The 26127-nt window shown below is 42.2% G+C and overlaps 1 protein-coding gene across 2 annotated transcripts in view; it reads right to left on the minus strand.

The window, feature by feature from the left end:
* The window catches only part of SERGEF (secretion regulating guanine nucleotide exchange factor), a 238266-nt gene extending 213120 nt beyond the window's left edge, over window positions 1-25146 (minus strand). For both annotated transcript variants that reach the window (XM_011937443.1, XM_011937442.1), the window contains exons 1-8: window positions 24932-25146; window positions 19937-20072; window positions 18594-18749; window positions 16439-16533; window positions 12033-12093; window positions 7409-7522; window positions 4819-4881; window positions 515-673 (exon numbers count right to left, since the gene is read on the minus strand). In XM_011937443.1, the coding sequence (XP_011792833.1) occupies window positions 515-673; window positions 4819-4881; window positions 7409-7522; window positions 12033-12093; window positions 16439-16533; window positions 18594-18749; window positions 19937-20072; window positions 24932-24991 (844 nt within the window). In that variant the 5' untranslated portion in view covers window positions 24992-25146. The remainder of the gene's footprint in view (window positions 1-514; window positions 674-4818; window positions 4882-7408; window positions 7523-12032; window positions 12094-16438; window positions 16534-18593; window positions 18750-19936; window positions 20073-24931) is intronic.
* Window positions 25147-26127: the final 981 nt, after the last annotated feature.

A 26127-nucleotide genomic window follows, 5' to 3' on the forward strand; every position in this document is an offset into this window, starting at 1 on the left:
GTGAGAACATTTGAGGGAATATATGAGATGTCTGAACCAATACACATCGTTTACTACGGTCAACACAAAAGTTTAAATCAGAATACCATGCCAGCTACGAATCAAAATAGTGCTCCTACGTGAATCTTGAGATACTTATCTTTCACTTAACATTTTCCGATGCTTTTAATTTAGACTTAGAAATGCAAATAGCTATGACAAAGTAAGGACTTCCCAACAAGCTGGGCAAATTTCGGGGTGATGCTTGCTGCAATGGATCCCTTCTCAAAACCTCATGGGCTCTTAGGACCGGAAGGAGTTAACTTAACCCAGGCTTATCCTTTTGGGTACAAACCTGTGACACCGAGAGGAAAAGCCACATATCTGGCTGATGGCAGAACTAGACCCCAGTATCCCCATCTCTGATCTTTAAGCTTTCATCAATAAAAAGCCTTAACCCCAAGCACTCATAGCTGCTTAGACAGCTGTCCCCCAGCTGCTCTTACCAACCATAAGTTCTCTGCTACTGTCTCACCTGTCTGAGCAAGCAGGTGTGTCCACCCACTCCAGACGGCAGTGACCTTTTCATTCTGGAAACAATGTGCTTCTATTTTCTGGGGCACAGGAAGGAAAGCAGCCTCAGTAGCCAGTTGCCCATGCTTGTTGCTTCCCCAAACATACACCTCTCCTGCATCTTAAACAAACAGAAGGGGAACAAAAGAGGTGAGGGAATATTAGTCCAAAATGATGGAAAATAACAGAAGTCTAAAAAATAAGTGATTAAAAGAAGTTGTTTTATACTTACATTACAACGTTGAGTGGAGTCAAGCAGGATACAAAATTTGTGTACAGTGTAATAACATATTACAAGATTTTTAAAAATTCTACACATAAAAAACAAGCCCAAATGTTCTTAGTAGTTTAAGAAAAAAAAAATGTGGTTTTCCTCTTCATTTTTTCATTCAACAAATATTTATTCAACATCTACCATGTGCATGAGACATGTTTCTCTATTTTCTACATTTTTAAAATATATGCCTATACTACCTTTTGTATGAAAAAAATGCTTTAACTTTCAAAATAACAGGTTAAAAGATACATTATTTAAGCTTAAATTTTTTAAACGTAAGATTATTTCACCGCATTCCCTGTCCAGCAGAAAATATAATGCTATAGAATTGCATTTGGATAGCACTTCGGCTTGTTTTAACCTCATAATCATCCTGTGATACAAGCAGGAAAGTGACTGACTGACATTGTGATTTAACAGAAAGAGAGCAAATTCAGAGTCAAGTGACTCTAGCTTCTGTTCCTGGATCTGCTAACTAGCTATTGACCTTGGACAAATCACTTCCTCTCTAAGACTTAGTTTCACCAGCTGAAAATTGGAAGGGAAGGCTGTTGGTGTAGAAGGGCAGACAATATGACCGATGACACTAGTAACAAGAATGACTGGCGGGTGACTGTGGCAAGCCAGGGAGTACGTGCCCGTCTAAAAGGCATTCACAATCAAAAATATTTTGTAAATGAAAGCCATACAAAATGAGGCCATGGGCTATAATTTAGCCTATGGCTTCTCAGTTTGTGGCTCCTCAGCTTTTCCAACCCTTATAATCTAAGGATCTACAACTGTACTATCCAATACAGTAGTTCACCACCTACATGTGGCTATCAAACACTTGAGATGTTGCTAGTCCCAACTGAGATACATTGTAAGTGAAATGCTACTCTCTCACACAATGGACTGCAAAGACTTAGTGCAAACAAGAGTGAGGCTCATTATAATTTCATATGGGTTACATGTTGAAATAATATTTTGGATATACTGGCTTAAGTAGATATATTATTAAAATTAATCCCACCTGTTTCTTTTTATTTTTTGAAATTGTGGCTCATATTATATTTCTATTAACACTGTTCTAGAACATAAATTAATCAAGGCTGGAACATATTAAATTACTTTTCAGGGATCACATGGCTAATAAGGAGTCAAATAGGGACTAGAAGTCAGGTCTTCTGCTTTCACTGCATTTTGTAGCTTCCCAATAAAACTTTGTAGTATTGCTTACCCTAGGGCAGACTAGTATATTCCAAAAAACTGATGGAAAGTCAAACAGTATCATTAAAGGGCATTAGACTAAGGTTCAGAAGTCTCCAGTTCAAGTTCCATCTGCTACCCGATCACTGTTTGACACTGGGCACATCACTTCACATTCTAGGTCTGTTTCCTCAACTCTAAGATGAGGGACTGTAAATCACTGAAACCTTTTTGTCACTTGGGTGACCCTGCAACATTGACATTCTGCAGTTTTGTGAAGTGAATCTGGTGTATTACATTCCCAGAGAGAGGTCAACCTCCTGGACTTCATCAGGGTATGCAAAGTATGAAGACCTCTTACAAGATAACAAAGAAGCCCCCTCGGCAAAGTATCAATCCATTAAGTGGACTGGTCAGCTACAAAGAAGACACTGATGATGAAGCCTGTGTAAACAACTTCACTTATCTTAGTAGCTCTAAATCATCTTTTTGAAAGTCAAACTGTCTTCCAGATGAGGATCATTATGCTGTTGCCTCAGCAGGTAAAATTAAATTCTGCTGCAATGCCAAATAGTTATATAATCTACAACCACTCCAGAGAAAATGTCTAAAGAGCATTGAACAGAATCCAATGTGTAACAGCTTGAACTACATGAAGAAAGACAGGGCTATCAATCTTTCTTTTTTTTAATTTTTGACATGGAGTCTTGCTCTGTCACCCAGGCTGGAGTACAGTGGTGCGATCTTGGCTCACTGCAACCTCCGTCACCCGGGTTCACACGATTCTCCTGTCTCAGCCTCCCAAGTAGCTGGGATTACAGGCACATGCCACCATGTCCAGCTAATTTTGAATTTTTTAGTAGAGATGGGGTTTCACTATGTTGGCCAGGCTGGTCTTGAACTCCTGACCTCAAGTATTCCACCTGCCTCAGCCTCCAAAGTGCTGGGATTGCAGGTGTAAGCCACAGTGCCCAGCAGGGCTATTAATCTCCACAATCTTTAGCTCATTTTCAAAATATCAAAAATCATTACACTTTGTGAATATACTAAAAATTACTAAATTGTATACTTGAAATGAAATGTAAATTCTTTAATTGTATACTTTAAAAGAAATTTAATTTATTATATATAAATTACATCTTAATAAAAATATTCAACATTTCTATATAAATAACACCATAATAAATGTGCCCTACATATGAAATACTAAATTTACTACCAACAAGAATTTTTAAGAAGTTGATGTTGACAAACAATTAGATAAGCTCTAGGTTTACATACCATCAGTCATTTCAGATTAATCAGAACAAAACAGAAACACCTCATAGTCTACTTTTATTCTCAGAAAAGAATGCCTTCTCCTTCCCTCATTGACTGTGGGGCACGAACACATCACTTCTCACCCTAGGGTCTCCAGTCCTTCCTCTGTAAAAGGAAGGGAGGAACTAGATACCCAGTGGAGTCCCTTATAGTTGGCATTCATTTCAACTCAACACTTTTAACAAATATTAATATATAAATCTACCTGATGTGAGACGTAAGTTAAAAGTAGGTGCTTTTTTATTAGATGTTTGTTTTAAATTCATTAAATAACAAATTATCTGCAGCTCAGAATTTGCAAAACATTTAAACTCTCATATTAGGGCTCCTGTGCTCTTGAAATAACTTCTCAGCTGGGCTGCATTGCAAATTTGATGTCGAAGAATGCATACCACCATTAATTTACATATATTATGGACACACCTGAATTTCCACATAAAACACTAAGTATGGAAGTCCCTCCTCTTTGCTTAAAAAATAGAATACATTCAACTCTCTGAGAGGTCTTACCAAACAAAACACTATAAATCTCTCAGATGTACAGTCTCCAGTCTACCAGCAGGGGTCAGGGCAATGTGGGCCAAAGAGAAGGGATTATTGTCACTTTCAAGAAAATGCTGCATTGCCTTGGAAGGAAGTCACTAGACAGTTTATACTGTATTGGCTTGGTGTTTCAAATGGAAGAATGAATGTGCAGCCAAAGAGAGAGATATAGTGTAGAATAAAAAAACAGTTAAGATAGAAAAACAGATAGATCAAAGAGATGAAGTAGATAAATTAGAGAAATATATAACAATATAAAATATTCACAAAACTATATATCTAGAGTTAGATATATAGATACATAGATTAGATATTAAAATACAAAGATTAAAGATAAATAAAACAGATATATAGGTAAACAGAGTAGATAGACAAATGGAGATTGATAAATGGATTAGAAAGATACAGATGGATAAAACAGGTTACTTTAGTATACACACGTACAACTGTCTAGACAGTTGTAACACACACCAAAACAGATTAGATGGATAAGACAGCAGCTTCTGCCCTCCTAATCGTAGGTATATGAGAAAACTACAAAGAATAATTATATAATACACTGTGTTATCCATATATGTTATATATAAATATACTGATTATATGATTTGACAACCACCATTACCCTGAGAGGAAGACATTATTATCTTTATTGTGTGGTTAAGGAAGCAAACTCAGACGAAATGGAAGTGAGCCTATGTTTGCTATTCGTGATTTATATGTATTATATTTAATTCTCATAATTACCCGCAAAGTCGTTTATAGACAAGAAGACGGTCTCAGAAAGGAAAAGTAATTTGCCTAAGAGCATACCAGTGGTAGCATCAGAATTCTAGCTCCAAAGTCTATGACATTCCCTCTGTATTTCAATATCACCACTTCAGGCAGTCACATAGAGAATCCTGGATGGCATGTTAAACCGTGAAAGAGCTGGTACCCACCTGTTAATGAAGCTGAGTGGTCTGAGCCAGCAAGAACACACATTGCTTTAGAATTCTCTAGACCTACAAAAGAATAAATTTTCTTCTGAATTACATTTATAACAGAAAGAACTGAGCAGAGAGGGGACACTCAGTCAGCACCACCTGGGCGTGGGAGACACTCAGCCAGTGCAGGCAGGCCTGAGTCAGCAGCACTGGCCAAGAAGATGGCTGGCATTGTAGGGAGCCTGGTAACACACCAGGAGATTGAACAATCAAGTAAATATACTCAGGATAAAGGAGCCAGATTCATCACTATCAAAAAGGGGAGGAAAGGTATAGATATGAAAAGGAAAAAGGCTAGAATCAACCATGTAATATTGGATAGTAATTGGAAAAATCAGTGTAAATTCATGATTTCTAGTAGAGACAGATAAATAGACATAGGTGTGTGTATGTAAAAATGTGTGTGCGTGTGTGTGTGTGTGTGTGTCTATTCCTAACTCCAGAGGTTGAGTGGGTCTAGAAGCAATGACATTTCATACATTCAGCTGCCATCATATGCAGGCACTTAAATAACCCCAAGCCTCCTAAGAACACACAGTCAGAATGAGATTCCGAACTGGGCTTCTTTCTCCAAATTCAGCATTTTTGCTTCCTTAATTACACTGCTAAAAGTGGAGCTAGCCTGTGATGACATGCAGTCTAGCATGCAGATAGATGCAGACTTATTCTGTAACTTTTTTTTCTGACACTTCTTTTTAATTAGTAACTGTTGTAATAAAATGGCCCTCACACCTTCAAGTGTCCTCTGGAATGATAACAGGACAAAGCAGATGTTTTCACCCACGTTCACCAGAGAGGAAGTACTGGGCCCCTAGTGGCCAGGTGAGGAGGGGACAGCCAGGGTTCCAGCTCCAGAACCTTTGGCAATGAGGTGAGTAGTGGAGGATGAAAAGTGAAAGACTTTGAGGACTGGAAGTTGATGATCCATTCTAATGTCTCATCAGAGAATTCCCCCAAACCAACTCTGAATGTAAGCTGTGCCCCACCCAAACAGATGCCAAACAGGTTGTTTAAATGAAATAAAATAAAAAACATTTTTTCCCTCTAATAACAGGTCCTGTGCTAAATATAGAGCAAAATGACCCACAGTTTCCATCCTCTAAAAGTTCATAATCTTTAGCATATGAGAAAACATACAGACAATTCATAATAATACAATATATTGTGCTGTCCATGCATGTGAAGCTAATGCAGTGAATGCTAGAAAAGAAAAGGTCTTTACTGAGAAAAGTGTATCTGAGCTAGGCCTAGAAAAATTCTTAGAATTTTTCCCAGTGGGAACACAAAGGAAAAGCTTTTCAGGCAGAGGTAACAGTTTGCCCATAAGCACAGAGAAATGAGAAGGCAGGATATGCCTGGGGAGAAGTGAATACCTTGATGAAGAAAACAAAAATGTTTGAGAAGTCTAAGTTTACATTATACATGTTTCTAATGTTATGTGAAGTGGACTACCTGTCCCACATCCAGTGCTCCTTCTCCTTTCTAAGAGTACCCTCCCCAGCTCAACCCATGGGTTTCAGGGAAGCTAAGTCCACCTGTAGCTGAAAGAGAACATCTCTAGGACTTAGAAAAATCAAAATGATCCCAACACCCAATTACATCACTCCCACTGCAACCCATCCTTCCCCATTTTTCCCCCACCCCTTCCCACCACCCTCAAAAATCCCTGATTTGTTCCAGGCAACAGGAAAAGTAGCTACAAGTCAATTATGCAAGTTTTTCCTACAGCCAAGCCTCGGTAAACTGGGTCACAAAGTAAAAGAGTGAGAAAACAGAAAAGGGAGAAGAGGACGAAATGGAGACATGGTATAGTATACAGAGGGAGAAAGGCCCACAAGGAGAGCAGAGAGAAAGAATGAGAGAGAGAGACAGGGGAAGAAGGGTAGGGGGAAGAAAAGGAAGGAGAAAATACAGACCAAATGACCAACAGACCTATGGGCAGAACACGTTACTTACTCCTCGTATTTTCGCATAGAAAGATTTCCCAGTGGGAACACTCCTGGCCCCTCTGTCTACATCCTCACTCACTCCTGCTTCCTTTTTGGGAGAAGGAATTGGCCATGCAAGGCACGGTCCTCCTGGGCTCCCTCTTTGGGGTGTGCCTGCCTGCAGAGAGGGTACGTCCTCATGTCCTCTTGGTCAGGCGTTAAGTTTAGCAGGGCCAACTCTATACAGCTACCACAGTGCTTGGTGGGTAAATTCAATATGAGATTCAGAATTAGAGGCTCACTATGACTATACATTGTCTTCAAACCCCTAATCATGTCTTCCAATCTAGCTTTTAACAGTCCTAGAGTTACCATTTCAATCTCCACCTACCTGACTTGCATCTATGCCTCAATGGGTTCCAAACTCTGGCAGCAAAGAGAGTTGCTTCTACTGGGCTGACAAAAACTGCCAGCAAGACTAACAGACCAACTAATAGAGAAAGTTAGAGAGACCAAGAAATAACAAAATCAAAAATCCATTTAATCCTTTTCTGCATGTTTATGTCTCTACTTCCTGACAAAGAACAAATACAGGACTAAAGAAAGAAGCATCTTACCTGTCACTCTGCTTGGTTCCTTTGCTGTGAAAAACAATGGAAGAGTCTGCCCAGGGCACAGCCGTCGTCCACATGATGCCAAGCCAGTGCCCCACTGGAACACGATGCCACTCGCTTCCCAACAGAATGGAAGAGAAAGCAGAGAAGATGCACATCAGGATAAGACTAGATTGCTCTTTGAACCTCACTGCTATGAGAAATTCCCAATTCTTTCTCAATTAATATGAGTGTTATGGAGAAGATCAATTGCTTCCAGAGGTCCTGCAACTGGTCCAGGGATTACCACCAAGCCAATCACAAATTCAGTCTTCAGGGCAGACTAAGACCATCAAAGTAAATTCCAATACCACACAACTTCCTACAAAAAGTTCCGGGACACTCCTCCAGAGTCAAATCAGTGGAATGACACCTTATTCATGATTAACCTGAAAAGACAACTCAGACCCGAGGCAAAGCAGAAAAGAACCTTGAAGATCATCAAGTCCATTCCTCACATTTAGTAGATGAGAAAACTGAGGCCCTGAAGAAAGGATGTGATTTGTCTGCCCACGCAGGAAGGTAACAGCGGAGAAAATGCCAGGACTCAGTTCTTCTAACACCTAATGTAGTGCCCTTTCCACGACACCAAGATGAATTCAAAGATTCCTAATTGCCAAGTAAATACATACTTATGACTGCAAGATAGCTTCTTAATAGCCATGATTTCAGTGGAATGGCCTTTTACTTTCATGCCCACTGAATCTAATTCATGTATGTTCTGAACCTCATACAAAGGCAAAGATGAAATTCTAGATATTTGGTCTACAGACAGGTGTGTGCAACTAGGATCCATCACCTAACAGCAACATTAAAGTTCTGCTCCTTTGGGAGTGTCCTATAAACAGCAGTCCTTTTTTAGGCTGTAAATAGACAAGGCTGTTTTGTGAAAAATAAGCTATGACCACTGAACACAATGTGAGCAAAGCACAGTGTTGAAACAAAAACTTACGATCTCTTCAACAAATTGACTATAAGAGGAAAAAAAAAGAGGAAAAACTTTACAGATTATAAGAGACTTCAAATAGCTGACAGGAGATTAATATCCAGAATATTTAAAGAACTCCTAAAACTCAACAACCAAAAGAAACAACTCAATTGAAAAATGGGCAAAGATGTAATCCCAGGACTTTGGGAGGCTGCAATAGGAGGACTGTTTGAGCCCAGGAGTTTGAGAAGAGCCTGGGCAATATGGTGAGATCTCATTTCTACAAAAAAATTTAAATATTAGCCAAGCATGGTGGCGAACACCTGCAGTCCCAGCTGCCTGGAAGGCTAAAGTGGGAAGATCACTTGTGCCTGGGAGGTGGAGGCTGCAGTGAGCCAAGATCACGCCACTGCACTCTATCCTGGGCAACAGAGTAAGATGCTGTCTCAAAAAAAAAGCGGGGAAGGAGGGCGCAGTGCAAAGAATTTGAACAGACATTTCTCCAAGAAGATACACACATGTCCAGTAAAAACATGAAAAGATGCTCAACATTGCTAACCATTAGGAAAATGAAAAGAGATATCACCTCACACACATTTTGATGCTACCATTTTAAAAAAAACAGAAAATAACAAGTGTTGGTGAGTTTTTGGAAAAATTGGAACCTCGTGCACTCCTGGTGGAAACAAAATGGTACAACTTCTGTGGAAAATAGTATGGTAGTTCCTCAGAAAATTAAAAATAGAATTACCATATGAACTGATAATTTTACTTCTGGGTATATATCCAAAAGAATTGAAAGGAGGATCTTGAAGAGATATTTGTACACCCATGTTCATATCAGCATTATTCATAATAGCTAAAACATGGAAACAACTCAAATGTCCGTTGACAGATAAATGGTAAACAAAATGTGATATATCCATACAATGGAATATTATCCACTTTAAAAAGGACCTAAATGCTGATATATCCTACTCCATGGATGAACCTTGAGGACATCATGCTAAGTGAAATACGCCAGTCACAAAAAAAGACAAATACTGTATGATTCCACTTAGATGAGGGACTTGCAGTAGTCAAAACTACAGAGACAGAAAGTAGAATAGTGATTGCCACAGGCCAGTGGAATGGGGAGTGGGGAGTTATTGCTTAATGGGTATAGAGTTTCAATTTCGCAAGATGAAAAGAGTTCTGGAAATGGATGGTGGTGATGATTGCATAATGATATGAATGTACTTAATATACTTAAAAATGATTAAGATAATAAACTATATACTATGTATATTTTACCATTATAAAAAATTAAGGAAAAATACTTCTTTAAAAAAAGAAAGACTTATGATACATATCAACCAATTACAATATGTAGACCTCATTCAGGCTGGGCACAGAGGCTCACACATTGTAATCCCAACACTTTGGGAGGAGAAGGCAGGAAGATCGTCAGAGGCTGGGAGTTCAAGACGAGCCTGGGCAACATACCAAGACCCATCTCTACAAGAATAAAAATGTAAAAATTAGTGGAGTGTAGTGGCACACATCTGTAGTCCAAGCTACTTGGAAGGCTGAACCAAGAGGACTGCTTGAGTCCAGAAATTTGAGGTCGCAGTGAACCATGAACATACCACTGCACCCCAGCCAGGATAAGACAGGGGGACCCTATCTTAAAAATACATATATATGCATGTGTGCGTGTGTGTGTAAGTATGTGTGTGTGTGTGTGTGTGTATATATATATATAGGCATGGGAAGAACTGTATCCCCCTAAAATTCAGTTGTTGAAACCCTAATGTCCAGTGTAATTAGATTTGCAGATAGGGGCTATGGAATGTGATAAAAGTTTAAGGGGGTCATATGTGTAGGGCCTTAATCTAATAGGACTGGTGTCCTTACAAGAAGAGGAAGAGACATCAGAGATCTCTCCCTCTCCACAGGCACACCAAAAAAGCCCATGCAAGAACCAAGTAAGAAAGTGGTCACCTACCGGCCAGGGGAAAAAAAAAAAAAACTCACAAGAAACCAATCCTGACAACACAATAATCTTAAGACTTTTAGCCTCCAGAATGATGAGAAAATAAATGTCTGTTCTTTAAGTCTTCCAGTTTGTGATATTTCGTTATGGCAGCCCTAGCAGATTAGTACTGTGGTACATCCATACCAACAAATACTACTCAGCAATGAAAAGGAATGAATTACTGATATACACAACTTGGATGAACATCTAGGGAATTATGTTGAGTGAAAAAAGCCAACCTCAAAAGGTTATATACTGTATGATACCATTCATATAACATTTTTGAAATGACAATATCATAGAGGTGGAGAACAGAAGAGTGCTTAGCCTAGGGCTAAGAAGTGGTTATAGGCAGGTAGAAATGGGTATGGCTATAGAAGGGCAACAGGAAGGATCCCTGTGGTAACGGAACTGTTCTATGTCTTGATTGTTTCAATGTTAATATCCTCATTATGTTATTGTACTATAGTTTTGCAAGATACCATGAGGGGAAACTGGGAAAAGAATACAAGAGGTCTGTTTTATTTTTGCAGCTGCATGTGCATCTGCAATTATCTCAAAATAAAAAGTTGAATTTTTTTTGGAAGTATAATCAATGCTAAGCTCAGGACTATCAGCGCAGTCCTGCATTGTGCTCTTCCTCACCTCCTCTCTCCTTCCTCCAATCCACAACTGGACTCACGAAGCACTTGAGCCTCAGCTGCCACAGCCAATCAGTGCTGTCCTTCAGTTCAAAAGGAGTAAGAGCAGAAAAAATGAAAAGGGGAGAGATAAAAGGGTCACCGTTCTCCCACATGCCACCTCCCTGTCCCCCTCACATACAGACTGTCAGTCCCATCACCCACTCACAGTACAGGAGACAAGCTCACTTAAAGTTTTTAAATTAATAAACATTAAAATCCATTAGGAAGGCAGTGCAGTTGCCTGCAAAGAATATGGGCCTTAGGATGCAAACCATCCCAGCCTCTGATCCCAGCTCTACCTTACTCCCCGTGTAAGCTTACACAAGCACTTTAACTCTGTGCCTCAGTTTCTTCACGTGTAAAATGCAACTCGCATCACTTCCTGGTTGTGAGGATTAAAGTAATCGAATCAGTAGCACCTAGCACCATACCTAGAACATAAAGAGCTAGAAAACTTCATTTCCTTCCTCCCTACCTGCTAATGTCTTTCCCACATGACTTCTGCCTTATGTTCTCTCCTTTTCATCAGAACCACAATGCAGCAGGACCCTTTGAAATATTCCCTAAAGGGTTTGTCCCCTAAAGTTCAGTTTCCTCTTATTACAGACCTATTTTTTAAAAAGGGGGGTAGGCTGGGCACAGTGGCTCACACTTGTAATCCCAGTACTTTAGAAGGCCAAGGTGGGAGGACTGCTTGAGGCCAGAAATTCAAGACCAGCCTGGGCAACATAGCAAGACCCTGTCTCTACAAAAAGATCTTAAAAATTAGCAGGGCATGGTGGTATGCACCTATAGTTCTAGCTACTCAGGAGGCTAAGGGAGTTAGACAGCTGGGGCTCAGGAGTTCAAGGCTACAGCGAGCTATGGTCGAGCCACTGTACTCCAGCCTGGGCAACAGGTGAGACCCCATCTCTAAAAAATATTAAAAATAAAAATAAAAAATAAAGATAAAATGATCACCTGTAGCAGCTAATGCATGCCTCAGTCCAGCAGCAATACAAACAACCTTCTCTTTATGGAGCTGTCAAAATAAAGAAAAGGATTTAGATCTCAGAACCATCCATCTACAAAATTGTATATAATTTATACCCAAATACAATGCAGTACGCTCCTCACTATGGGTCTGACTGGTTTAAAGCAACCACTCCCCCAACATTTCCACCCATAAATACCTCTATATTTATCCCTAAAAGAAAAAAATATATCTTTTAAAATGCCATATCACAACACCACATGACAACAACTCTCAGGGCTGAAAGGCACTTATAAGGTCATCTAGTCCAAGAGTTAGTAAATGTTTTCTGTAAAGGGACAGTTGGTAAATGTTTTACAGGCCATAGTTTCTGTCACACTACTCAGCTCTGCCATTGTAACATAAAAGCAGCTCTAGACTATACATAAACGAATGAGCATGACTGTGCCAGTAAGACTTTATTTACCAAGGGTTCAAAGTTTCCCAACCTGATCTAGTCCAATCCCCATCCAACAACACCCCCACCAAGTGGTCATCCAACTCCTGCCAAACATCTAACCCCAGTGACATAGGGATCACCATTTCCCCAGATGTCTGTTCCATCTTTGCACAGTTCCATTTATCTCTTTAGGTGGAACCAAATCTATCTGCCTGCAACTCCTGACAATGCTTTCCAAATATTTGAAGACAGTTGTCATGTCCTCCCTAAGACATCTTGTAGTGGTTTTAAAAATAGGTCCTCAAATTATTTGCTACTCCTCCCTTCAAGATGTGGAGCTTAACACCCCTCCCCTTGTGTGGGCTGGACTTAGTGACATGCTTTTAATAAAGAGAATAAAGAAGCAATGAGTGACTCAGAGTCTAGGCAAAAAAAGGCACTAAGGCTTCCTGCTTAGCATCTCTCTGTCTCTCATCACTCCTGGCGGAAACCAGATGCTATGTCTGAAAAGTCCAATAGAAAGGTTCACATGGCAAGGAACATGCAACCATTAGGGCTTTATCACATTTGTTTATTTACAGGTTCACGGAGATCGCAAGCAGACCCAGCTAACATCTCAACTGCAACTTCATGAGAGACCAGCTAAGCTGTTCCTAAATTCCTGACTCTCCGAAACTGTGACATAATAAATGTTTGCTGTTTTAAGCTGCTAAGGTTTGGAGTAATTTGTTACACCGCAATAGATAACTAATGAAGATCTTTTCTTTAAGCAAATATCCCCCATTCATCAGCCATCACTGGGTTTCAAATTCCCTTCCCCTCCTGGTCTTCACTTCTCTAAATATGCTCTAGTTGTTCAATATTTCTCTTTTAAAGGAACTCTATAGCATCATTCTAACCCCATTAAGGTTTATCACATTTGTTTATTTACAGGTCCACAGTGTCTTTCTAAACTTTAGGACTCTCAAGGGCAGGACCTGAGTCTTATATACCTTTATGCCCAGGGCCTAAGCACTAAATCCACAACAAAACATGACATCGCAGATGCAGGCTGAATGGCAGAAAGGACTGAGCTCTGGCCTTCCTTCTTCTGAAAACTATACTTCTGTCAATGGAGTCCACAATCACATTGGCTTTCGGGAAGATCAAATCTTAGTGTTAATACAATTTGAACATATCATCCTTTATATTTTTCTTTTGTTTTTCCCCAAAAAACTAACTGAAGGGCTTTACATGTGACTTCAGTCTCTAACACCACTCACCTCCACCTCTTACTCTCCATCCCAACTGCTGCTGCTTTAGTTTGAGCCACAATCATCTCATTTGGATTGTTAACAAGAGTTTCCTAAGTAATCTTCCTTCAGTCCATCTTCTACTACCCTATCTGACCTCCCTACCGTGCTATTCTTACCATGCATCACATACAACCACCCTGATTCCCCCGTTCCCACCTACTCTACCCTGGAACTCCCACCTCTTCCTTATATTCCAACCATACTACACTACTTACTATATCTCAAACTCTCCTGTTTTATTCTGCTCCACCTTTGCTTACATAGTTCCTTCTGCCTAGAATGTTCTTCTTTTGTACCCACTCTGAGCATCCTCCTATCCCAAGACAGGCAAACTTCTATTTAACTTTTTAGACTTAGCTTAAGCCTCTTCTCACCCCACCTTCCCCTAGATGCTCAGTACTCCCTCCTTTGGGGATATACATGCATCTGTCATAGTTCTGACATGGTATTACATTTAAGTATTTATATGCCTATCATGTCCTACCAAACTATAGCTCTCCACTGCTAGGACGGGTCTTATTCAACTTGCTCCCACTGCCTAAATATAGTACCTACACATAATGGTTGTCATTAAATAAATGCATGAATTTCCATTAAATTTCACTTTGGCACATTGCTCCTATTGTTGCATAGAATATCACCTGTCAAAATGTTTTTACTTTCTGATTCTGTCATTCAACATATTTTAACCATTATTCCTCTATTCCTTAATTATATAAAGTATAATTAAGCTAAATTAATTATAACTTATACGTAGGTGCTTACCAGGCCATCTATTTGCAATTGGGAGCTATCATACTTCCTTCAGGGGCTACAGAGCCTAGACTTGTGTGCATACCATGGGAACAATGACCCCAAATAACAGTCCACAGACCAGCAACTGATTTCAGCAAGCTGGCAGGGGCGGACCCAAGCTTTCTTCAGGGAAAAAAACATCTCCACTACTAATCAGAGTTTAGGAAAATTAGATCGGAGCAGGGCAACTTAGGTGGTAAAACTCATTTTTGATGCACACATATTTCTTTTAAAATTCTATATTCCTATTTGATCACTTACAATATAAACTTCACAAAAAGGGGTAATTTTAAGTATGATGCACTGAATTAAAGAACTCTGAACTAGGGCCAACAGTCCTGTTTAACACTTGTTTTGTCCAGTATGGTAGCCACTACCTACACATAGCTCTTGAAAACTTGAAATGTGATTACACTAAACTGAGACATATTGTAAGTAAAAAATGCATACCAGAGTTCAAAGCCTTAGTACAAAATCAGTATAAAATATCTCGCTAATAATTTTTATACTGAATTAGCCAGGCATGGTGTCAGGCACCTGTAATCTCAGCTACTCGGGAGGCCGAGGCAGGGAACTGCTTGAATCTGGGAGGCGGAGGCTGCAGTGAGCCGAGATTGCACCGCTGCACTCCAGCCTGGGTGACAGAGCAAGACTCTGCCTCAAAAATAAAAAAAATCAGGCTGGGCGCGGTGGCTCAAGCCTGTAATCCCAGTACTTTGGGAGGCCGAGATGGGCGGATCACGAGGTCAGGAGATCGAGACCATCCTGGCTAACACGGTGAAACCCCGTCTCTACTAAAAAAATACAAAAAACTAGCCGGACGAGGTAGCGGGCGCCTGTATCCCAGCTACTCAGGAGGCTGAGGCAGGAGAATGGCATAAACCCGGGAGGCGGAGCTTGCAGTGAGCTGAGATCCGGCCACTGTGCTCCAGCCTGGGTGACAAAGCGAGACTCCCTCCTCAAAAAAAAAAAAAAAAAAATTAAAACAAAAAATAACTTTATACTGATGACATGCTGAAATAATAGTGATAATAGTGTAGATACACTGTATTAATTTAAAAGTTATTAAAATTAATTTCACCTACATGCTACAACATGGACAAAACTTGAAAGCATCAAGTGAAGTAAAAGGTTAGCCAGGTCACATATTTTATTATTTCATTTATATGAAATGCCCAGAACAGGCAAATCCATAGAGACAAAAAGTATATTAGTACTCACCAGGGGCTGAGGGGAGGGGAGAATAGGAATTGACTGCTATTAAGTATATAGTTTCTTTTGGTGGTAATGAAAATGTTCTAAAATAAGATAATGATATTGGTTGTTCATTTCTGTGGATACACATTTTAAAGGGGTTAATTTTATGGTACCTGAATTATAGTTCAATAATGCTTTTATTTTAAAAATTAATTTCACCTGTTTCTTTTTTAAAGGGGGCTGCTAGAAAATTTTAAATTATATACAGCTCACATTATATTTCTACTGGCTGGCACTGGCCTATACCAGTTGCCCAGCTTAGTGTCTTTTGACAAATCACTTCTATTTGGACCTATTTCTAACATAATTTCCATTATTACTAATTTTAGAACTGTAAAATGTCATTAATACCTTTATGAGATGTATTACTTTTATTGTTTTATTTCACAAAACTTCATAAAAGTGTATAAAAACTAACAGAGGTTTTCATTCACAACGTCTACCTCCCAACTTAACTTTTCCCAGAAGGACCTATTTTTCAATTCGAATTCTCCTACCCCATGGGTTTTCAAGGATCCTGACAGCCTTTTATTCTGGGGAGAGATAGGTTAATGCCTCGGAAACACTTTAACAGGTCATGGGCAAGCTAAATATTAACTGTCCTCACCTCAATGGCCTGGGGAACCACACACCTTCGAGGTCCATGAGGAACTCCTAACTGGCCAAAGGAGTTGGATCCACATGACAGAACTTGACCATTTTCTGCAAAATACAAATACTTAAATTGCAAATCTATGAAGTAAGATGTCTGTGACCAATAGTTAAATGGTGCAGGGTGAGAGATGCAAAGTGGATGAGGGAAAATGCTTCAGTGCATTCAGACCATATTCCCTGCTTTTATTCCTCTGGGAATGAAAACACTGGGCACCAGGTTAAGCATTCTACACAGACTGTCTATTCTATTACCTCATTAATAACAGATTACCTGTGTAGAACACTTAACTCAGTGCCCAGTATTGGGATGGGAGGATAGTAATTTCTCACTTTTCATGCTTCCACGTGACAAAGTTTCCATTAGTAAAACACTCCAGCTTTTCTCCGTGCCCTTCCCCATCCTCACTGCTTTCTAGGAGACAGCGGTCATGTAACCAATTGGTGAGTTTCGGAGACGGGACAGGACATGTGTGGCTTGGCACCTCCCTGTCAGTCATTCTAGGCTGACACATAGGAAGCATTTCCCTGTGGGGAAAGCCTAGAGATTTGGGGGTAAGTTTGGACCAGAAGAATATTAGGACCACTGGCCTCATCATTAATCCCGTCCTCCAATTTAGCCTTTACCAGTGAAAAGCCAATAGTTTTTAATCTCCATTACTGACTTCTCTGTGCCTTTCTCACAGGTGGCTCCAAATGTGAGCAGGAAAGAGCATTATCTACTAACTCCTTACAATCCAAAACATAGGCTCACAATAAACACTTTATAAATGATAGTTATTATTTAGATTCTAATAATTACCATCAAATTCAACAAATATTACAGAACCCCTCCACAGAGGAGAATGGTGACACTTGAGCAGGGTTTTAAAGCTGGGATTTGAGTCCATCAGACAGACAAGAGGGGCTGGTCCAGACAGACAGAAGAGCAAGTACTGCTTGGTATGACTAAAAAGAAAAGTATGAGTAGTGTGGAGAATAAGAGACAAAGCACAAAGATAGCTAGGGAACAGTTACAGAAGGCCAACGCTAAAAAGCTAAGGATCTGAGCTATGTCTGGGAGAATCCACAAGGGTTTATGACAGAAGAGTGACAGAAGATGCCCTTGCCAGAGGACTGTGGCAAAGAGGGAGCCTGGTCAGAAACCACAGATGGTCCTTTAAATCCAGAATGGCCAGCTAGACAGAGCAAAGCTGAACAGAGAGGTCAAAACTGCTTCAAGGGAACAGACATCAGCTGACTAAGTAACTACTTCTGGCTGTTCCCAAGTGCATTATTCTAATAACCCTCTGGCCATATCCTATCCTGCTACCTGGCTTCACAAAGACCAAACAGATCTGCCCAACACCAATTATTTAAAAAAAAAAAAAAAATCCCACAGTGGGAAAAAGCTGCCATCACTGTTTTGACAACCACTATTGCCTCATATTCTCCTACCACACTCCCCACAAATAACCCTTTGCTGCCACTGCTGGCCACTGGCCAGCTACCCCAGGCACACAGCTTATCATGAACTTTTGGGACAGGAAGTGGCCAGCAAAGGTGATCTAGTCTATTCCCTACTCTCTGACAAAAGTTTTCCACCCCAATCCCAGGCTCCTTTACCATTAAACTCTCCTTAGAAAAGGTAGTCCACAACTTTCCTTGACAACCAGAGGGAAAATTTGTGTGTGCTTTTTATTTATTTTTATTTATTTTGAGATGGAGTATTGCTCTGTCGCTCAGGCTGGGGTGCAATGGTGCATCTCAGCTTACTGCAACCTCCACCACCCAGGTTCAAGTGGTTCGCCTGCCTCAGCCTCCCAAACAGCTGGGACTACAGAGTAGCTGGGACTATAGGCATGGGGTACCACACCTGGCTAATTTTTGTATTTTTAGTAGAGACGGGGTTTTACCATGTTGGCCAGGGTGGTCTCGAACTCCTGACCTCAAGTGATACACCCGCCTTGGCCTCCCAAAGTGCTGTAATTACAATTGTGAGCCACCGCACCGGGCCTTGTGTGTGCTTTTTAAACTCAAAGAGGCTTTCATTTAATTGGCAGTCACCACCATCACACTGTTCTCACCCAAAGCCTTTGTGGTGATACAAATTTACCTAGGAGTGAACTCACCTGTGAGTATAATGGTAAAATCCCAGCCACAGGCCACCTGTTGGATGGGACAGCCAAAGAGGGATTTGCAGGGGGTAAAATATGGGATATCCTCTGTGTGACCAAGCCCCAGTTGCCCATCTTTGTTCAGACCACAAACAAAGAGGTCTCCTCCATCTGCAAAATATAAAGGCATCGGTGATAGTATGCACAGGGAAAAACACAACTGCAAAATGAACAAAAAGATTTCACTAATTATTTGGAGTCTCAGACCAATAACTTTTTTTCCCATCCAAGTTAATAAGTTGTGTATGTTCATGTATTCTGGAGCCAAACAACACAAGGCCAAGGGCCTCAAACAAATATCTACATAGAAACTTCAAGTCTTGGAGCAGTGGTCAATCACCAAACTGAGCATCTACTGGAACAAAAAGCCAAAATTTATTCAACATTTAGAATGTGCCAGGTACTGTTTTAACAGCTTTTTGTGCAGGGTGGATTCATCCTTTAGGCACAGTGTCTAGGGCCGACAACACTTTCAGAGGCCGATAGAGTGGCTTAATTTTTAGTTATTTTGAAATGAGAAAAAGATAATATAGTAGCAATGCATATATAACACTAAATCCAGAGTGGATTACATTAATTTCCATCTTTATACCAACACAGTTGTAAAATATAATTTTATTTCTTTACAAAGAAAGGGGTCCATAAAGGGAAAAGCACCCAGGACCCGTGACAGTCAGAATGGAGCCCTGCTAACTCACTGGTTCTCTTCACCCACCATTATTATCCTCATGTAACAGATTCAGAAACTGTGGCTATTTGCCCAAGGCCACATAGATAATAAATCACAGAACCAGGATCTGAACCCAGAGATTTGATTCCAGAGCTCATGTTCTTAACCAGATGCAATATGCCCCCCTTTACAACATTGTAGCACTTGTACTACTTGTTAAGTGCTATCCTAGATACAGTAAGGGAAGATTAAGGGAAATGCACAGTTTTTGCTCCCAAGGAATATCCAATCTAATTACAAACACTTCTAACTCCTATAGTATAAAATATACATTGTAACTCTGCCACTTATTTGCCTTGTGATGTTAAGCAATCAGTGTTCCTTTCTGAGTTCATTTGTATAATGGAGGGGGTGAGGGAAAGAGGTGGCCTAGAAGAAGATCTCTGAAGTCCTTCTAGCCCTGAAAATCTAGGATCTGATGGCAATTTGGCTCTTTCACAAAAATGTTTCACAAAAATACATTATTTTCCTCTGCAAAATACAAAAGGCTGAAAAATGGCAATATCACATCCAGGGGAAAATGTCTAACTAAGAAAATGAGTGACTATCTACTTTTGAAGGAAGTTACCTGTGACAACTGCAGAGTGGCCCCCTCCTCCTGTGATCCTCCTGACACTCCTGGGTTTACAGAAGTCATTCAGTTGCTGGGGCAACAGCACATCTTCCTTATGGCCGAGGCCAAGTTGCCCATAGCTATTTGCACCCTACGGATGAACAAGCCAAAGATGAAAAAGTTTGGGAACCGCAACTGTCAGTGTCTATTTACCTGTCTCTATCTTTCTCACCCTGACGTATCTCTCAGAGCCTACAACAGATGAGATTTCTTAGGCTCATTCTTAAAAAAAAAAAAATTTAGCTCCTTCATGGCAAATACTCACAGCACTGTTTATTCAAATATATAATAACAAGCACCAGAAAACAACATGTAACACTGTCTCCTGACCCCTGATCTGTAATACCATTAGTAAGAGACTCACGACCATAATAGTGGAGGAAATTCACGTCCAGGAAAGTTCCTAGGTAGGTACCCTGGCAGGCTTAATTTACTGGGGCAAAGGACAAATGCCCTGCCTCTTGGCCTCCTGCAGCAGCTGAAGAACCCACACTTTTTTCTACCTCAGGCCCTAGAAGGCAAAGCAGCAATGCTAGCCATGGTTGGTGGGACATGAGTCCTGTGAGGTCCTTGGCCTAGCCCAACCCTCTAGAGGTAATAGGGTAAAGTAGCCTTTCCACTTAGAGTGGCCATGAAAAGAGAGGCCATATCCTAAATCAAGATTCTTCTGACTGAGAACAAGACAGCCTCTTGAGGAGGAGGGCCTTGTCTTCTCTAGAGAGAGTTCTGAGCCTCGAGTCCTTGGCAGGAGTATCTCGTATCTCTCCTTACTCCCTCCCCCTACACCCACGTCCCATGCCACCTCACTGCTTTCCCTAGCTGAACTTCAGGCCCTAAAAGAGAACACTATCCAGCACATTTCAAATAAATTATAAATATGGACACAGAATCCAAAGTTCCAGTAGAAGCTGCTCACAGACCCCTACAGGGGCCAGCATGAAGAAAAATGAAGGTCATTCCTTTGTTATCTGTGTCTCTGGAGCTGTGGGCAAAACTGTCACCCCTTGTCCCTGAGTAATCATGGGGACAGCTCAGGACAGAGTTTCAGACTTAGAAACACTCTCACCCCATCTCCTTTCTTCCCTCCTTAAATCCCTTCCCCAAAATCTGAAAAGAAAAATAATAATAATTCGCTCACTGAAGGACTTTGGAGCATTTGGGCATGTAAATCTTACCCTTCCTTTGTCAAGTGGGAAACTGACCAAAGAGGAAATGACGTGTTAGGCTCATTCTTATCGTCTGTTATATGCAACCCATATTTAGATGGAGGCCCCATCCTCAGAACACCACGATTTCCATATGAGAAGAGTCCTAAGCACCCACAACTCAGCCAGTGATATTCCTCATCTTTCCCTTCTTATGCTCCAGCCCCCATGTATTGCCTTTGGGAGAAAGCACAGGGGTTCCTTCTGATAAAAGCTAACTACCTAGGGAAGTTAAGGAAAGAAAAAAATGAGGGAGAAACAGCATCAAAATGGGAGGGCAACATCCTGGAATTAGTTCTTGTTCCTCCTCCCCACACCCATAATGGGAAAACTGACAACGACTCTGGAATCAAAGTTGGCTAAGGATTATGTGCCTTAAAGCAAGGCACGTCATTATTTCATTTGTACAGTGAAAGAGGTTGGCAATGATCTCTAAGGGCCTTTTCAAGTTCAGTGCTATGTGACTCCAAGATTCACATGGTAAGATTCCAGTAAGGGGACAGATTTCCCCTTGACAGGCAATATGTCTATTATTATTATTATCATTATACAAAAAAGGTCCATAATCCCTAATCTGAAATGCTTACAGTCAGATGTATTTCAGATTCAGAATTTTACAGCTTTTAGAAAAGTAATACAGTACACATGTCATATATGCTGATGCAAGGTCCAGGGACAGCAGCCCATAAGCAAAACAATAATATTTCTGCATTAAAAAGTACAAATAATCATAAGAAGTAGCCAAATACTATAAAGGGCCTTATGTCCAGTAAGTTTTGGATTTTCAGAGCTTTTTGTATTCAGAATTGAAGATAAGGGATTGTGGACCTGCAGAGAGAATCTTACTAAGATTTCAGAAATCTTTATAATTTATTCAAGTATCTACTCCTAGCTGGTTCTTCCTGGAGATGAGAAGTAAAATATTTTAAATGTATTTGTTTTTGAAGACACCTGAATGAGGAAAGGTGATGTAAAATAATTACAACAAATACATACAGACATACTTACATACATACATACATAATCCTTCCCCTTGTAGTCTATTTCACAGCTATCCTGGGCTGCAAGAACTCAAAGATAGAAGAGTAAGCCATAGCAGGGGCATAAGATCCAGGAGCCCACATGGGTCAATTATTAGCTACCAATTACTGAGTGCTTCTCTCCATACTGCGCATTCACCTTTAATCCTCACAACTAAGAAGGACATTATTATTCCCATTTCACAGAGGAAGAAACTAAGGCTCAGAGAGGTTAAGTAACTTTCCATAGTTACATCTGGATAGGCAAAAAGTCTGATGCCCTGTACCTTTTACTATACCTTACTGTGTCTCTAAGAAAAAATAAAAAAAGAACATACAGTGAACCAGCCCAGAGCTTACCTGGCAGGTGGTTAACTGTATGACCTTATCTAAAACAGCATTCCCATATCACTCATTTTCTGCTTTATTTTTCTTCATGCCACTTCTTGATGTTACATTATATATGTCTACTTGTTTACTGTACACCTCCCCTGCTAGAAACTAAACTCCAGGAGGGCAGGAACTCTGCTTTGCTCACTGCTGTTTCCCCTGCATCTGAAACTGTGCTGGCCCGAAGAAGATGTACATGCATTTATATGGTGAATGAACGTAAGACCCTATGAAAGACTGTCGCTTAGCATGAAGGGGAATATAGAGTATACACGCACAGTATTTCTTGATCAGCCCTGAGATCTCCGTGGCTGTCCCATTACCAGGGGTGCAAGGCTGCTGAACACCTGGGAGAAAAGTAATATGACACATGGGCACTCTGAGGTTCAAATTATGGTACCAATTTTTGTAATGCCGGGAGAGGCCCTAAATCCAGGATAAAGCAAGACGATGGGAAATTTAACATAACCTATTACGACTGTTGTTTGCCTTTCTTCCTTACAAATACTCCAGACATATCACACGTGCACATGCATGGATGCGTACACACACACACACACACACACACACACACACCCCTAACAAGGTAACTGTGAACTGAACTTTATTCCCCCAAAATTTACATGTTGAAGCCTTAACCTTTAGTACCTTACTGTATTTGCCCCTTTAAAGGGGCAATTAAGGTTAAATGAGGTCATAAGGGTGGGGCCCTAATCCAATATAACCGGTGTCCTTAAAAGAAGAGACACCAAGGATGCTAACACACACAGAAAAGGCCATGTGAGGACACAGTGAAAAAAGCCATGTGAGGACACAGTGAGAAGGCGGACATCTGCAAGCCAGAGAGAGGCCTTGGGAGAAACCAAACCTACTCACACCTTGATATTGGCCTTCCAGCCTCTGGAACAGTGAGAAAATAAATTTCTGTTGTTTAAGCCTCTGTTGTGTGGTATTTTGTTATGGTAGCCCTAGCCGACCAACACAACCCCACAGTTTCAGATTATGCAGCAGCGAAAACACACCACCAGTTCTCCGAACACAGCAGAAGGGTGTCAACAACCTATTAAACATATTTTACAGACATACTGTTTCAGTACAGACAAGGCCGAATATTAAAGGTTGTTTCTGCCTGATGTTTCCTCTGTCCACACAGACGCCAGTCTCCTGCCTGGAAAAAGCCCGAGTCAGCACACATTCAATCCCCAACTCCATCCCCAGCTCCCGGGGCCACCTCAAAGACGCCCAGCCAGCCAGACTACCGCAGGCCATGCTCTCCCTCCTGCCAAACTGCAGCACCACATTCAACAAGTGCCGCCTTGTACTGATCATTACTTCTTTTAAAAATGGTCAATTAATACTGATTTTAACAGCAATGCAGGTTATACTTTTGCTCTCACCCAACACAAAAACTGGAAGTCTCTCACTCATGTGTATTTCACTCATGTGTATTTCCCCAACACCAGCACATGGATAGGCACACAGATACTCGTTCATTCATTCGTCAACAAGTATTTACTGGGGACCTACAATGTGCCAGACACCAAGAGAGACACTGTGAACAAGACAGGCACAGCACCCACTCTCACCACACTTACTTTCTAGCCAGAGAGACTGACGTTAATAATAAATTATACACATCATTAAAACTGTGATACGTGCTATGAAGAAGCACAAGATGCAGCGACTGCTCGTTCCTGTGCATGCTGGTCGGCCACCTGCCACGCTCCTGTGCACAAAACCTCCTGTCTCCCAAACACACATCAAGATGACCCTGTCTCTCCCAATGCTCCCGTCAAACCAACAGCAGCCCAACTCCCCCAAGACAGGCAAGAACCGGTCACAGCAGAGTATCAGCAAATTGGTAGGGTCTGTGCCTTGTGCGCAGCCAAACACCGCAGACCTCACATCCCAAGGATGCGCTCGCCAGGCTGGGACACGGCCTCCCTCCTCCAGGCATCAGGAGGGTGGGGGGCACAGGTGGCCCCATGGGGCTCTGGGACAGGGCGATCCTCTCCACCGAGCTCTTCGCGCTGTCTTCCAGGCACTATGCGGGCTGGAGGGCTCTCGCGGAACCAGACGCTCTGCCCCAGGCAGGTTCTTCCCGCAGCGCCACAGCCCCTCCGGCTCCGGCCCCGCCAGCCGGCAGGCCCCTAAGTCGACCGCAAAGACCCTTTCCTCCCCGCCCGCTCCTCCCCTGCTCCCAGCTCAGGATCCTCCAACCCAGAGCCCGGCTCGGACCTCGGCCACCCAGCCCCTGAACTGCCCAAGCCGCGGCCAGGAGCTCCCACGTCTCGGCGCCCCTCAGCTGGCCCTGGCTCGGGGGCGGAGTCACGTACCCAGGCGAAGAGCACGGCCGCCGCGGGGGCGGCCTCCGAGGCGCTGGGCTCGCGCTCCATGCGAGGTCGCTCTGCCGGCGCTTCCGGGAGGGACCGCAAGAGGGCGGGGCCTGCCGGGGAGGGATGGGCGCGGGAGCCCGGGCTCAGGGGCGGGACCGGGATCGCGGATGGGGAGGGCGCGGGGAGGGATCTGTTGTGGGAAGGGGCCCGCGGGCCAGGAGTGGGGGTGCGGACGCGCCCTCGGGCCTTTGGGGACCAGTGGTGGGCGGGGCCGGATGACAAACCCGGAGCCGCCTCCCAGTCAGCCCGCCCCGGCGGCGCTAGCAGCGTCTCCGCCCGCAGCCTCCTGTCGCGCTGGGTCTCTCAGCCTCTCGCTCCGCCCCCTCGTACTCTTTATTTTTAGTCATAATTTCATGTTTCATGCAGGTGCACTGCGCGCCACAGTTCACAAAGCTCCTTCGTGTTTTTGTCTCCTTGGAGGCCTACGACAGCCCAGAGGGGCTGACAGGGCAGGGATGGCATCACCATTTGCGGGAACAAGAAATGGAGCCTGACGGGTAGGGCAGGGTCCTGCCGGGCATCTCAGGAGCAATTGTCTTGAGCCCGCTTTGATGTGCGTTCGCAAACGCCTGAGGGGGCGCCTTGGGAGGCAAGTGGAGTGGCACGTCGCCAGTCCTGGCACGGAGCGGGAACCCGAGCCTGGCGACGCTGAATGGGAGAGGCTGGTTAGCGTGGACTCCTGCGGGGGCAGCCTCAGCGCTCCGGGCATGGCCCTGAGCTCATTCTATTAATAGTACTGGACAATCGTCACCCAATGAACATTTCCATATAAAATGGCTTTTCTCAGACAGCGTCGTGTTGGTGGTGGGAGTTAAGTTCAATTTATCTGAAGGAAAATATGGCACTGCATATCAGGAATACAGAACACATGGGGTCACATTAAAGATGATCACCCACATTCGATAGCACTTGGCCCCTCTGCTGACACGGGCCTTCAGCACTCACCGCCCTTCAGACCTGGGCTTCTGGGAAGTGTCTTAGTGAGCTCTTACACTGTTCTTTCCTGTTCTTTCACTCCATCTACTCTTAGGAATTTCTGCCTGTAAGACCACTTGAGGGCAGCCCTCACCTTTATCTCTCCAACGTGTGGCATCTGGAGAATGTCCATGACCATACCAAGAAAAATGCCAACTTTG

This window comes from Colobus angolensis, unplaced genomic scaffold, assembly GCF_000951035.1.
Source record: "Colobus angolensis palliatus isolate OR3802 unplaced genomic scaffold, Cang.pa_1.0 Scaffold164, whole genome shotgun sequence".
Taxonomy (NCBI): domain Eukaryota; kingdom Metazoa; phylum Chordata; class Mammalia; order Primates; family Cercopithecidae; genus Colobus; species Colobus angolensis.